Source organism: Bipolaris zeicola (genome assembly GCF_000523435.1).
Source record: "Bipolaris zeicola 26-R-13 unplaced genomic scaffold scaffold_387, whole genome shotgun sequence".
In the NCBI taxonomy this organism is placed as follows: domain Eukaryota; kingdom Fungi; phylum Ascomycota; class Dothideomycetes; order Pleosporales; family Pleosporaceae; genus Bipolaris; species Bipolaris zeicola.
Window position 1 is genome coordinate 1 of NW_006912436.1, and position 14,041 is coordinate 14,041.

The 14,041-nt window shown below is 47.4% G+C and overlaps 5 protein-coding genes across 5 annotated transcripts; 2 read left to right on the forward strand and 3 right to left on the reverse strand.

Moving 5' to 3' along the window:
- Nucleotides 1-299: 299 nt before the first annotated feature.
- On the reverse strand, nt 300-1,402 carry COCCADRAFT_41815 (uncharacterized protein; the record flags this gene model as incomplete). The annotated part of the gene is made up of 5 exons (XM_007720042.1): nt 300-584; nt 630-925; nt 959-1,106; nt 1,173-1,283; nt 1,337-1,402. 5 exons carry the CDS (start codon nt 1,400-1,402, stop codon nt 300-302), a joined length of 906 nt encoding a protein of 301 aa, XP_007718232.1.
- A 1,933-nt stretch (nt 1,403-3,335) lies between these two features.
- Nucleotides 3,336-5,877, reverse strand: COCCADRAFT_111643 (glycoside hydrolase family 3 protein; the record flags this gene model as incomplete). The annotated part of the gene is made up of 4 exons (XM_007720043.1): nt 3,336-4,972; nt 5,023-5,202; nt 5,253-5,627; nt 5,676-5,877. 4 exons carry the CDS (start codon nt 5,875-5,877, stop codon nt 3,336-3,338), a joined length of 2,394 nt encoding a protein of 797 aa, XP_007718233.1.
- A 663-nt stretch (nt 5,878-6,540) lies between these two features.
- COCCADRAFT_31064 (uncharacterized protein) lies at nt 6,541-7,947 on the forward strand (the record flags this gene model as incomplete). Its single annotated transcript, XM_007720044.1, has 2 exons — nt 6,541-6,888; nt 7,009-7,947. The coding sequence occupies 2 exons, from the start codon at nt 6,541-6,543 to the stop codon at nt 7,945-7,947; spliced, it is 1,287 nt and encodes a 428-aa protein (XP_007718234.1).
- A 2,053-nt stretch (nt 7,948-10,000) lies between these two features.
- On the forward strand, nt 10,001-10,953 carry COCCADRAFT_41817 (uncharacterized protein; the record flags this gene model as incomplete). Its single annotated transcript, XM_007720045.1, has 3 exons — nt 10,001-10,046; nt 10,094-10,236; nt 10,285-10,953. The coding sequence occupies 3 exons, from the start codon at nt 10,001-10,003 to the stop codon at nt 10,951-10,953; spliced, it is 858 nt and encodes a 285-aa protein (XP_007718235.1).
- An 882-nt stretch (nt 10,954-11,835) lies between these two features.
- COCCADRAFT_41818 (uncharacterized protein) lies at nt 11,836-13,149 on the reverse strand (the record flags this gene model as incomplete). Its single annotated transcript, XM_007720046.1, has 3 exons — nt 11,836-12,161; nt 12,220-12,680; nt 12,818-13,149. The coding sequence occupies 3 exons, from the start codon at nt 13,147-13,149 to the stop codon at nt 11,836-11,838; spliced, it is 1,119 nt and encodes a 372-aa protein (XP_007718236.1).
- Between the last annotated feature and the right edge of the window lie 892 nt (nt 13,150-14,041).

Genomic DNA, 14,041 nt, shown 5'->3' on the forward strand with positions numbered 1-14,041 from the left:
CCGTCCTTAGTCGGATCCGAGTCGGATCCGACTCCAGAACAAATGACTGCTGAAGGGGGCGGCGGATATTCGTTCCGACCCAGCTCCGGGACGGGTCCGATACTTGGCAGTGTTGTAACATCGTTACAATAACAAACAACGTCCATCCCTGTGTGAAGAAAATCCCTGTGTGCCGCAATCGGCCAATCAGCTCCCAAGTTCAGGAAGAAGTCCGTGATTTCAGCGAACTGATTGGCCAGTTCCGGCATCCTGCCTTTGCCCTGACCCACAATCTATACACTCAACACCTCTATTCTAAATCACTCTTTGGCTTTCGCGTCCTCCATTTTTACAGGTACAGCAGCGCTCGGTGCTATAGGGATTATGAGCGCCAACAACAAGGCGCAGGCCAGGGCAGCAAAGCTGAGGCCACAAACTTCACCTACTTCCACTCGTACCCATGATGGCAGCTTATCAGCCGCACTGAGAATCGTGTGCAGAATGACTCCAAGTAAAACGAATGGAGAACAGCATAACAAACCCAGCGCCAGAAGAGACAAGGCTCTGGGTACAGCCTTGAATATGCCAAAAACTCTGGTGACGACCTGCGGATACCTAAGCACTAAGCTTAGAGAAAGGATGGCCACTACACTCATCAGGACCAGACCGGATATCAGAGTGTCTGGTACCGAGAACACAGGAAACTTATTTGAAGTCTCCACTAGCTGCGACAAGGACTCCGCGCGGTCTTTTATAGCGTCTTGAATAGAACTTGGTAATTTTTGCATGCCGTCTGGTAACAGCCTGGAAAAATTAAGCGGTAAGTCAGAGCAGTTTATATCTTGCTCAAAGCCGATACAGAAGCGCCTTATGCCAAGCGAGCAATTTTTCGGAACAATGTCTTCAATACTCTGGACAGTAGCTGCTGCAGAGCTTATTGCGCTTTCTGCTTGACTCACTGCAGAGCTTATCGCACTGCCCGCCCGACCAGCTGCATCTGCGACCCTAGTTGCGGCCGCATTTAGACCGCTCCTCACTCCATCCTGAAGATCTTCGAGCAGGTCGCGGTCTCGGAGTGCATGCGTTGGGGATGGAAGCGCATCGGTAAGTGCGTCTGTAAAATTGAACTGTGGACGTAGCATCAGTCGTTCTGTGCAGGCTGACATGGGTAGTGCAAAACAATGGTAACGTACCTTTAACGTTAGAATGCCAGAGTCTGTATACGTTGATGTGCAAAGGATCTGGATAACAATCGCAGAGAGGGCCGCAAAGACTACAATAGTTGCAGCTGAATGCAGCAACGCCTTTAAGGTGACAAACTTCTAGAGAACAGATCCTGTTCTTGTCAACAACAGACAGTAATGGCAATCACTTCTATTGATTCCCCTGGAGGGGTTTTTATAGTCACAAAAGTAGCGAACATATGGCAGAGGAAGAGATCTTTAAATCCGATAAAATGCCCACGTAAAATTATAAAAAAAGAGGGCAGCAGTACGTATGTACACAGCCTACAGTGCATGACTCGAGATTGAACGGAGATTCTCAGCCAGTTGATGAGAAAACGCACGCTGCTGCTGCACTGTTACAGTCATCGCGTCGCTATTGCTCGAAGCGAATTCGTCGATCTGACATGATCCACACGTTGTGGGTACTAGTACATGCAAAGTATCAAAAAGGACCCACGTCCTGCGATAGTGTGCTTCTAAATTTACTCTCCATGAGATAATTGGTATCTCAATGTGCCGTTCACATCCCTATTTTTAGACTCGGGAAGAATTAAGAGCCAAGTATAGCATCATAGGGAGGCGAAAGACCATGGGCTGGGTTTGATGTCGACCCGATTTGGTCGAATACGCGCAACATGAGAAATATTCAGGCAAATAAAGCACTAACTAGTTATTGTCGCAGTAGTTAGATCAAGATTCCCTTCGTATGCTGTTTATGTACTCTGATCACATGCAAGTATCATGTAAGGAAATTTGCCCAGGCTGCCTTGTTTCAAGGTCTTTGGTAATGGCCACAGCCACTAGCTACGAGGGCGTCAAGAAATCATGGGCGTAGCCACACCACGGCCTTTCCCAGAAGGCGGGGGGTATGGGCACCAAAATTACGGATATTGAAGAGGACGAAGATGTCGTCATGGGCTGGGACGAGATTCACATCAAGACATTGTCATCAGCGGCTGTCATTTCCTAGCTAGAAATTTTTGCTACATAGTGCTGAATCTGGGGTTTCCAAAACTCGCATTTCAGTCTTGACCGTCAGAGGCCGGTGCGCTGGTGACAGGGATTAAAAGTGTCCTCTGGCTCGCCGGTTGGCGGGCATACGACACCTATTTTGTTCACCGCCTCTTGCCCTAGAAATCAAACCCAGTGATTTCACAATTGTTATTCGTATATCCATTTTCCTTTCTGCGGTATCCCAGCTCCTATGCGAGCAGAAACTGCAACTGCCTCCTCGTGATCTAAGAAAGATGCGACGATAATGTGGCCCTTCTCTTAGGTCGATACTAATTGGTCGATCAAGGTGGCTGCAGTCATCGTTCTAAGGAGGCACAAAACAAGTTACACTACCCATTCACCTTTGGGGAACAAGTACCATTCAGTCACCGTTAAGATTGCGGAGAGAATGATCGAAACTTGAGAGGTTCTGCCGTTTAGAGCACGGAAGTAACAGAGGGTCATGAAACTGAAGCTTAAACTCATGACTGCGACAAGCAAATCTGGATCTATTGTCATTCGTTGTTAAATAGTTCTCGGTAACTAAGGACGACTGACCTTCATCGAAATTCTTCATTTTGTCTGGGTACTAGTCGGAGATGAGGATGTAGGTAACAAAGGGAGCTTAGAGTTGTGGACAGTTATATATGTCAAGGTAGTTATTGGAGGTTGCAGGAAGAGAAACGAGGACAAATCACCAGAAGCAACACACGAGCTTTATATCCTTTAACCATGTTGCCGTGTGACGCCGCACCTCTAACTTCATAGATATTTGCGAATATGACGGCGCTTCTGGGCCCAAATAGAGCTAGTAGCAGCCTCTATGCATGCTCTGTATTAAGCCGTAATCTTAGGCAGCAAGCGCCACCAATATACCAAGGCACTCAATACCCAAGGGAATGAAACATCAGCTGTCACATTCAGGCTAACACGGTCAGTGACAGAAATCTTACAATGTGTTACTGTGAGCTCTGCATACATGCGTTCCCCAACCTTGGCTGCCTAGCGATTGTCTGCAGCCCTTCGTAAGACAACACACTTAAACACACCAAGCCGAGGCTCGGGTAGGGATACAAACTTGCTGTTTAGATCCCCGCAACACTGATGTTGCACGCCGCTTTTGGCCTGTCGCTGTGCTCAATCCGTGCGTGAAAGTATGGGAACAGTCATTTTGCCCTGTAGTGGAAGATTCCTGGAGCTGAATCCGACATGCACAATGATCTCACCAGCGGGTAGAGTCCATGCTTGCGCAGTTGTCTCCCAGTAGCTCAAGTCGCGTCGCGTCAAGAGGAAATGTACAGTTTCAGAAGCACCAGCATCGAGGGCAATCTTCTCGAAGCCCCGCAGATTACGTACAGGCGCATTCGATTCCTCAGGATACGAGAGGTATAGCTGAGGTACTGTAGCACCAGCAACCGAGCCGGAGTTGGAGACGGTCGCGCTGACAGTAGCAATAATGGCCCATAGCTCTGAATTACCGCCTGGCTGAATTGGGGCAGCTGGATCGGGTGTTCTCGAGATGTTACTTGCGCCGACCTTGATCTCCAGGCAAGAGATGTCGAACGTAGTATAGCTTAGTCCAAAACCGAACTCGAATGCTACGCTCGCGTTGTGCGCATCAAACTCCTTGTAGTCGATCAAGTTACCTTCGACGAAGTCCGCTTGCCATGCATCAGGGTCAGTAGTAGAGGCCAGCTCGGTGCTATTGATCAGATTCTTCGTATAGTCCGTCTCTTCGTCGGCTATCGTGTAGGGTAGCCTACCGGAAGGATTCACATCGCCCCACAGAATGTCAGCTACGGAGATTCCAGATTCTTGGCCTGGCATATGCGCGGCTAGTATAGCTGTTACGTTCGGGTTGGTACGCCAAGGCATGGTGTTTGGTGCTGCGCCATGGAGCACCACAACAGTGTTGTTACATATGGCTGTTATGCGGTCAACAACAGCTGTAGAGTTCCACTCTGCAACCAATGTAGTACGATCATCGCCTTCGCTAGCCCACGACTTTAGGAAAACTATGCAAACGTCTGGTTGTGCAGGACCCAGACTAGCAAGACCTCCTTGGATAATGAATTCGTTGTCAACAACGTACTGCACATTGGCTCCATGCATATTTCCACGAGACTTTATAGCTTCTAGAGGTGACACTAGACGTGAGAAGCGACCGGTTCCAGAGCCGCCACCAACTGCAAGTGTGCCAATATCGTAATTGCCGTCTATAAAATTTAATCCGGTGGTAGATAGCGAGTACTGTCCTTTTGTAAGGTCTGCTGCGTCATTACCGAAGATGCCAATGCTGCCAGGCGTCTTCAAAGGCAGAGTTCCGTTGGTATTCTTCAACAATACTGTTCCGGATGCGCCTAGGTCCCGAATCAGCTGCACATGCTGCTGACTACGGACATCCACGGTTGGACCAAGCGTATAGTTGTGAGAATATCCAGAAGAATCAAAAAATCCGAGTCTTGGAGTGTATCCATCGATTGGAGGAAACTTGGTGTCTTGGCTTAAATGAAAATACGGAGTCATTACCCGAAGGACCATGTCATTGACTCTTTCTTCCAAGAGCGATCCGTTTTTTATGGAGATAGTGATATTATGACCCCAGAACGATGAGTTTGAATTTGGAAAAGCGATACCACCTGGCATATTCATGTCTAGCCCCGCTTCGATTGAGCTCACACCAGAATGTGTCGCCAGCCAATCACTCATCACATAACCTTGGAAGCCGAGCTCTCCTTTTAGTAGTCCATTCAGAGTCTTGCTATTCTGGCACCCTGAAAAGACAGTCAATGGTAATCGTTACAAGACTGCTAGAAGGGCATACCATAACTACCGTTTATGCGCTGGTACGAGCACATCACAGCAGATGTACCTGCTCGGACTGCGTTGGCAAAAGGCCAAAGATACGTCTCATGCATGGTTTTGTCGTCTACGTTGGAGCTGACAGCCTCGACCTTGAGACCGTTGACGAAAGAAGGGTTTCTTTGGATCTCTTGTTCGTTGACTATAGATGTTAGGCACACTACACGTAGTTGCTATTGATGTTATGCTCACCAATATAATGTTTTGTACACGCCTGAACGCCAGCACTCTGAATCCCATGGATAGTCTCTTCGACAAGAACGCCGGAGAGGTAAGCATCTGGGCTGAATCCCTCCCAATTGCGTCCACCAAATGGCGATCGACCTAGTGCACCAATAACGGGACCTAGAGCTACATGGGTACCTTTACTCTTGAATTCTGCACCCATATATTCTCCACGTTGACGGACCAACGCACGATCCCAAGAAGCTGCAGCTGAGACTCCAGCGGGGAACACTGATACATCAATTGCCTGTCGGACGGCAAGAGGTCCGTCGTGCAGGCAAAGACCTCTGAAATTAAGTCTTTCGATCGGCGCAATATTGCCAACACACGGACCAGATGTACCTATACATCGCCATGAGCTGAGAAGTGTCTTTGATCAGCGCCACATACCTGTGAGTATCTCAGCCTTTTCTTCTATCGTCAGCTCCGCCACAAATTCTTGGGCCTTTTTAAAAGCTACATCCCATCCGCCTGCTCCACAAGTCCGAGGCGAGGGATAAACGGGAGGACTTGTTTCATACTGTGTGTGCTTGAAATTAAATTGTGCTGCAACAGCGGCAACACACAAGACTAAAGTTAGGGATCGTGCCATCTCATGTGATTTCCGTCTTTAGAAAGCGGGCATGCTTATTTGAATAAGACATCCTTTTAGCAAACTCTTTATAAAATTCCCTCGTCTTGACCGTGCGCAGCTAGTGCATGCGAGAATCTGCCACAAGGTCCTAATCGTCGTGTACATGCCACCTATGAGAAAACGCAAATTATTTGGAAGTCAGTTGTGCTGCTGATCATGTTGAATCAAGAGAGCGAAAGTCTTGGCCATTGAAAATATGTGGGGGTCACTCGGGATGACGTACAATGAACGAATCAAGATAGTAGCCGACCTAAAACAGTCACATTAGCCACTGGTCATGCACGCCAGACCACTCGGGTCTGCAGGGACGGGCACAAAGTTGATTACCCACTTGCAATCTTTGGCACTACATGTCCCTGTGTTGCTCCAAAGTCTTGCTAAACAGTCCTTCAAGCCGCATGAATGAGGCGTATTTTTCTTCCAAGAGGGCGATTCGATAGTCGTAGATCATGACAGCACAGCACCTTACGAACAAATCGACCCTTCTACAAAGACCAGAGCAATTGCACGTATAAACGAAGTGATAGGAATAATCGAAGTAGTAAAGACCCTATTCGACGAGGATATCGCTTTTGGCTCACCTAGGTTGTGCAAGCTCTACATTTATACGAGAATCCTAGCATGGCAGAGGTCCCAGACGAACCTTACCCAAGTGTTGTGTCACAAATAGACGGCCACCCAATGTCCTCCCATGTATTCTATCGCACCTCCGTTGGTGGACAGATGAACAACCAAAATCAATCGCGTAGTTCTAATCCTTTCGACTTCTCTAAAGAACACGATACATCCAATGACCGCTCAACCAGGATCCAGGCACAATGTACAGACTGCGTCATGAAAGTCGAAGATGGAGGCGAAAATGATCATACAGTGCGGCCACTGGCAACACTACAATCGTTTCAGAAAGGTTCGTCGCCGATTAGCATGTGGGAAATTGAAAGATACCAGGTCCGCAGGGACGCTGCCGAGGTGAGTCCTAGATTTCATTCTATTGAAATGCCTATCGCTTCGGGCAGATCGAATGGGGTTGTTTCCAACTAGCTGGAACGAGCTCAAGTACTTACATCGGATTCGAAATGTGCTTAGTAGGGAAATCTCTCCAATGTGGCTGACATGGTGGAAAAGGACTGTGAGAGCAGTGCCCCTGATCACACGGCAGACACAAACTATGATCGAGCATCTAACAACGAGTCTCCTTTTGTAAAGGAGTCTGCGCTCATCGAATACATGATCACCGAATATACTTCACTGGCTGACAGTGTCTTTGATCTGGGCTTTGCAGATACAAGATACGAGCGACCACGAGCCGCCCCTGCCGTTCCCAAAAGAGATTTACCCAACGCTTTGAAGCAAGCTGACTGTATCTCGATGAAGAGATCAACCAAGGCTGAGTCGGTTTCGAGGAACTTTCGGAGGCTGCGTCTGGATACTCATCACACTAATCGACCTCTGTATAGATCGCGATCGGACCAGGACAGTCCAGACTGGGCCTGCCAAACATCCCTGGCCATCGAAGCTGGAGAAATGGGGATAGAAAGTGCACACACGAATAGTTCATATTCCAAGTCAGACTATGAGAGCCCAGACTGGGCCTGCCAAACATCTCTGGTCCTTGAAGCTGGAACGATTTCGACAGATAGCGTACACAGTTATTGTGGATATTCATCACCGAGACATATTTTGGATACGATGCGGAGCCTAACAAGAATGCTTTTACCACAACGCAAGAGAGTGCAAAGCCTCGGAACAAGAGACATGCAGGTGGCTCATTCATCGCCCTTCAGTAGGCATAGTTGGACTCACTCTTCAGGCAACAGGGATTTCGAAGGTGCCTTGCAGTTTGTGTCAAGAGCGAAAGCTCCTCAACCTGTAGGGAGATATAGGAAAATAGAAAGTACGATAGGAGAAAGGCCAACAAGACATGAGCATGTGCAGGTGGCTCCGCCGATAGACTTGAATAAGAGTCTGCCTGCCCTGCCCTGGCAACCGTGCGAGCAAAACGAAAAAGAACATTCGGAGTCTCGCTAAAGCAATTCGGTCACTTTTCAATCTGTACTTTGATAGTCCCATAATATTCTCAGAATACTGTATTTAGTTGACTATCTGAAATCCAAACTGACCCCAAGCATTTTGACCAAGGTTCCCATATATACCTATTGTTAATCCTAACGCCCTAAGTTTATTGATACTTACCGGCCACAGAATATGCTACTGATAGGTACTACCGCTCCGCTTCCGCTCATGTTCGTCGGGGTGCTGCTATTAAATATCTTTATCACATCCTGCGAGATAACAACACAACGTACTAGCTCAAGAGGGAAGAACTCACTAAGACGTAAAGCTTCCTCAGTTCCAGCAAATCCGAGCTGGTCAGTGATTCCTGTAGCTATGAAAGAGCTGGCTACTTCTGGCAATTTGTTCTCCATAGAGATTACTCCTGCTATCGGTCAGTATTATAGTAGGTCAGTCCGACCACAGACTTTCCTGGCATGTATTGTAGCGGCCTCCTCAACTCGGCATCTGAACAGTTAGCGAATAGTGGCAAGAAGAATTCTCTGGCTGGAGAATGAGTGCTTTCTCTTGCTGTAATTACAATTGCCGGGATACCATTATGCACGCAGCTATACTCTTTTTGGCCAGCTACAGCGATCATGAGCAGCGAGAAAAGTGCTATATCCTTCATTCTCGTGTGCTGTCCAAACTGTGCGGATATCTTTGCAGGGGGCACATTCTTTTATAAGAAAAGATAGAAAGGATAAGCAATCAACCTCTATTAATAGCTGGATCCTAGAATGTTGCGTACAGAACGGGCTCACTTTAGCGCACTAGATCATGCGCATGGCTTGTTCTCTCTGAAGAAAACGTGCCTGGGAGATGCTGAGCCTTGTAGTAATAGTGTGTGATAGCAGTGTTGCAGTATCGATTCACTAGTTATGTTGCGTCAGTGCTCTACAGAAATTGTTCACTTACTGCTCCTGCTACTCACCCACTGCTCACCCACTGCTCACCCACTGCTCACCCACTGCTCACCCACTGCTCGCCAAACTCTCCTCCTCTATCTACAAACAACGATTGCATTTCACTCCAGCTTACTAGTCGTTTCCCTCTGCGATAAGAGCATATTTCAATTTTTTATCACTAGTTATTTGATTCTATAGATAATGTAACTAGACACTAATCTTTTACTACCTGCTCTCCCTACATCTACACACAGAGCTGATAACCCTTTACTACTTCACGCATGACGATTTCGTGCTTCTCAACACTGACTAGAGCACGAAACGGAACTATGGATGGTAGATACTTTGCTATAACTATTTCATACCAGGCTCTATGGTGCTCTCTAGTAGACACTCTTTCCTCAGCTACCACAGAAGCTGATAATGCGTTGACAGCTACAGCGAGTCGCACCAATTGTCGTACTTGCACACGTAAACGGCTGCCAGCTGTATCGATTCTGCAGACCGAAGCTATGGTAGCGTCCAATTGCCTCTCTCTCCCTATCTTACAACGTCAGCGCTAAGCTACATGACCATGAGCTATGCGATATTACTGTTATAGCAGTTGCATGACTTGGGGTTCTATTAATGTGTCATACACATGCATAATATCGGGGCCCACCCAGGTAGTTTTACAAAGATTAGATCACAAGCCTAACGCTTAAGGTGGTCGCTCACTGCGGACGATAGCTCGTGTGGGGCAGATCGGTACGTACAGCCAAGGATTGTGGCGCTGTTACTACGAGGGTGGGGCACTTTGAACAACGCCACTCGTGAACCTCTGGTAATGTCCCTTGACGACGACCTGGTGAGTTAAGACTCCTATTGGGTGATTTTTGAGAAGAACAACGGCGCAGCATCCCCTGGGTGAAAGCCCCACGACAACTTGCTGTTCTCACACACAGGTGGCTTACTACGTGGCTCCCCAAGTGGTCAATCTGCGGCACCTCCAACGGATCTGTCATGCTCATGGAGCTCAAAACAGCATGAGTGTCAATTTTGACTTCATAATCGAATCCGCAAGCTCGTTCACAAGCAGTTCAGAATACTCTGTATAGGACATCCTGACGGGGTATACGAACATGAAGATTTCTTCATACATGCTAGCTTTGATCGGAGTCTTTACAGGTAAGCAATCTCCAGCAGCCAATTTTACGAGGCTCTAAAGTCCTTAGATTCATATGTGCAAACGGATCCTACTCCGGATCTGGGCTACGCTGAGCTATGGCGCCTTCAGCACGAGTTCTACGAACGATGGATTACCCCCAACAATGTGAAAGAAGCCGAATCTGTCAACTCAACTATATTCTCTGACAATGTAGGGTTGTGACTATGACATTGAGCCACCCATACTGAATACCAACAGATCCAAGGTCGCGTTTCTGACACGCGCACCTTTGTAGGCCGTGAACTCAACACAGAGTACATCTTTGGGCTGTTTATGCCCTCAGACTCTCTATCTATAATTGGAAATCCGACAGAGTTCGAAATTATTCAGTTTGCGGCGGTCCAGAATATCGCATCGGCGACCACGCGCGTCAACTTTACCTTTCCGGCGTTCAATAATATCTCTCTTCCCGTTGCGATCAACACATGGATGACGTGGAATTCTGCTCGTCAAATAACGCAGTACGATGTTGTATTCAAGTGGTTCGGAAACCTCTTCCAGACTCTCATCCTGAGTTTGGGAGGCTCTTTCGAGGAGGCCAGCGACCAGACAGTAAACAGGATTGCTACTTCGATATGCAACTCGCATTCGAGATATTGCAATGGCACGAACACGCAATACAAATCTTGGGAAGAATGCTATAGTTTTCTTAAGAAGGAGATACGCGTAGGACAAAGCTTCGAGTTTGGTATGAACACGCTCATGTGCCGCAGTGTGCACGAGCTCATGGTCAAGTATCGGCCTGAAGTTCACTGCAGCCACATTGGCCCTACTGGAGGTGGAGAGTGTGACGACTCAATTACATATATGGAGAAAGTAGAGGAAAGACTGGATGTCAACTCGCCATGGATTGCTACCAGGCAGTAGGGACTTGTTGGTATGGGCTTGCCGGTGGGCTATGTCATTGGTCGTACTCTGATTGGCTCTCCTAAGCTTTATAGTCTGCTCATATCTTCAAGGACGTTTTATGAGAAATAGTAGTAAAATAGAGTTTATTCTGACTTGCTAAACGCCGCTAAAAGCTTAGATTACTTATATCCAGGTAGATCGTGTGCATGACTACTATCCCTCCACGCGTGGCGAAAAACCCTGTGTGGTGGCATGCTGGTCACATTCCCAACCACAACAAATCCAACCACAGCTCAGAGGCCTACAGAATCTCGGGATAGAGACATCGACCCTACAATTTGTGTGTAGCTGGCAATACGACAATTCGCTGCTGGCATGCACGGCAGCCCTATCTCGGACGGCCTCGGACGCGCCAGAGAATCAATGCACATAGCTAAGAGTTTGTCAAGTTGTACAAAGATATGTAAACAGTGTATCCCGAGCGAAGTAATATGTCATCTTTGGCCGTGGCGCTGTTGTAGAGGTTTATTGCTCTCAAGAGCAGGATCGACAGTGGAGGCGCGCCACCGGCGAGTCGTACGGAAAAACATATCCAATATTCTAATTTACATGAGCTCTTTCCTATCCAGGACCTAATTCGTTCAGTGTATAGTGTGGTGTAGTATCACGTGACTAGTTCGTAGTATATATTGCAATATCCTTTCGGACGTAGTTAGATAGACACCTTCTTCAATCAATCCCTTCACAGTGATTACTTTTCAGCTTGATTCTATCTACTCGATTGCGGGTCGCCCCTCTGATCTTTTGAGCTCGATCACGTATCGTGCCACAATAGTTAACTATACATATTGAAACAATACGTGCATGCGTATAGATCTGGATTCAAGATTCGAAGATTGATCACAACAAGGCTGAAGATGTTGCACGCATCTCACTGATGCGAATAATCTCTGCGGCTTCTGGAAAACTTTTGACCATCCGCTCGAGCAAAATCTCCGTGTATACCGCCCATTCCTGCTGACATCCAGCACAAAGAAAACATTTACCAAAGACATGATCTTGCGGCGCGCCATATATCGCCCGATAGTTGCATTCAGAACAAAAGAATTGGTCGGCCTCTTCCAACATTGCCCGAAGGCCATTAAATAGCAACAGAGTCTCCCGCGCAAGGATGCCATGATATTGCTCCAGACTTTGTAGTTCCAGCTCTTTAGAATCCGTTTTTCCTTCAAGTTTGCTCCATAGTTTGACATTTCTGTGTTCGTGCGATGATGCGCTCTGTACCAGGCTTGCCCGGTGCAAGACCGCCCTCTATTAAGCGGTATTGTCGCATCGTCATATGTATTGGACCGCCGAAGTAACGAAGAAAGTTGATGACGCATTTCATATTGGGCTTTCCCGCCCAAGCTACGTCCAGAGCCCAAAGCGCCTCCCGACATTTGTGGAACGCCACCATGCGCTTAGTTTTGGAAATGTGTGTGAATGTGCTGCTGACCTCTCCATCTAAGCAATGCTTACAGTGTGCTGCTCCATCGTACATTGTATTACCGATTTCGGCCAGGATGTCAAATTGCTCATTAGTGAACCAGACATGGTCAAGATCATTGCAAGCTAGAGCGGCACCAATCGTGAAGCGGACAAGTGTTTCCGTATCCCTCATGCGGAAGAACTGCCAAGGGCTTTTGGACAGGGCGTTATTGTAATTGCGAAATAACATAATTACTATTTGGTTGGTGACTTGACTTCTGCGAGGACATGAGTATGAAACATCGGTATTCCCGGCACATCTCAGTACTATGTCGTGAAAATGTTAGCGGGAAGAAATCCAGACTGTTGGGAGTGGTTGATGGTGAAGACATACTAGCCTACTGTTCCTCCGCACAATGTGTTCAACACTTTAGTAAGGCTGTAACCTAAAAGTGTGTCATCATTTATCACGTCTATAAGACTGCCACGAAATTCTGCGATGATGCCGATGATCATGATGCGCATAAAGGCAACATATCGCGACCAATTAGTGTATTCAGGGATTACACAGCGGGTGTATTCCCATGCCGTTGCAAAAACCGCTTCTTTGGCCCGGAATGGAATGTCGACATCCTTCATATCTTTCTCAATATCCGATGGGTAGTACCATCGCTCCTTAACCGCAACGAGCTGCTCGCTAATTGCCTCGTCGGACTGTACGTTGGAGCCTTGGTTTCCTTCAGTCATGTTTTAGTTAATAGATTAACCAACTGATTAAACTAGTGGTGAATCATCTACTATGATCATATCAGGAAAGCAATTTATGAAGTTTGGTGTTCTGGCACCCCTAACAATGCACAGTGGTATATGAAAGTCAAAGGGTATGTGAGTCGATCCCGAGTGGTATCATATCAGCGACTGTATCAAGCCTCCTGACACGAACCAGCTACTTGTGATACAGTAGACGAAATTTCAACTCTCGTTCCATACGAACTCGGGTTTGCCCTGGTCGGGAACGACGTAGTCTAGGGATGGGCGGATACACAGTGCATTGGCAGCCACAAACCACTTGGGGTGCTGGCTTTGCCCGTGAGCAACACCTGATCCGTTGGCCTGTGCCGCAACCACTGCCCTCAATGCAACCTGTCGGAGGCAAGCTAGAGCCAGTACTGTGCATAATAAAACTCAATATGTAGCAAATTTGATCGCTAATGTTTGTCTTGTGCTAGTGCGGTACACTCTCATGCAGTTACAGCTTCCGGTTTCTGTAAGCAGGTGACCTCTGATCCCACGCTAAGCCTATGTCCCTTAGTGGTAATCTTACTCACATAGTATTAGTTTCTGTCAGCGATGCGTCTTCTTTCAAACTCTCAGACTAATCAACGCATCACGTTTACATGCTTTAACTATCTTTGGATAAGCGTACACCAGGCGGGTCCGTGTCCTGCGTGGGATGTCAATTGAGCCGCGTGCGCAAAGCGGAAGCTGCAAGTGCATGAGAGTGTACTGCACGCGCGGAAAGAGAGCAGCGTACTTGCCCAGCTNAGAACAGGCATGGCGCAGCTGAACACGTATCGATACCGAATCAAGGCATCAACAACAGACCAATGCGAATGCGGCCAGGCAGCAGAGACGGTGG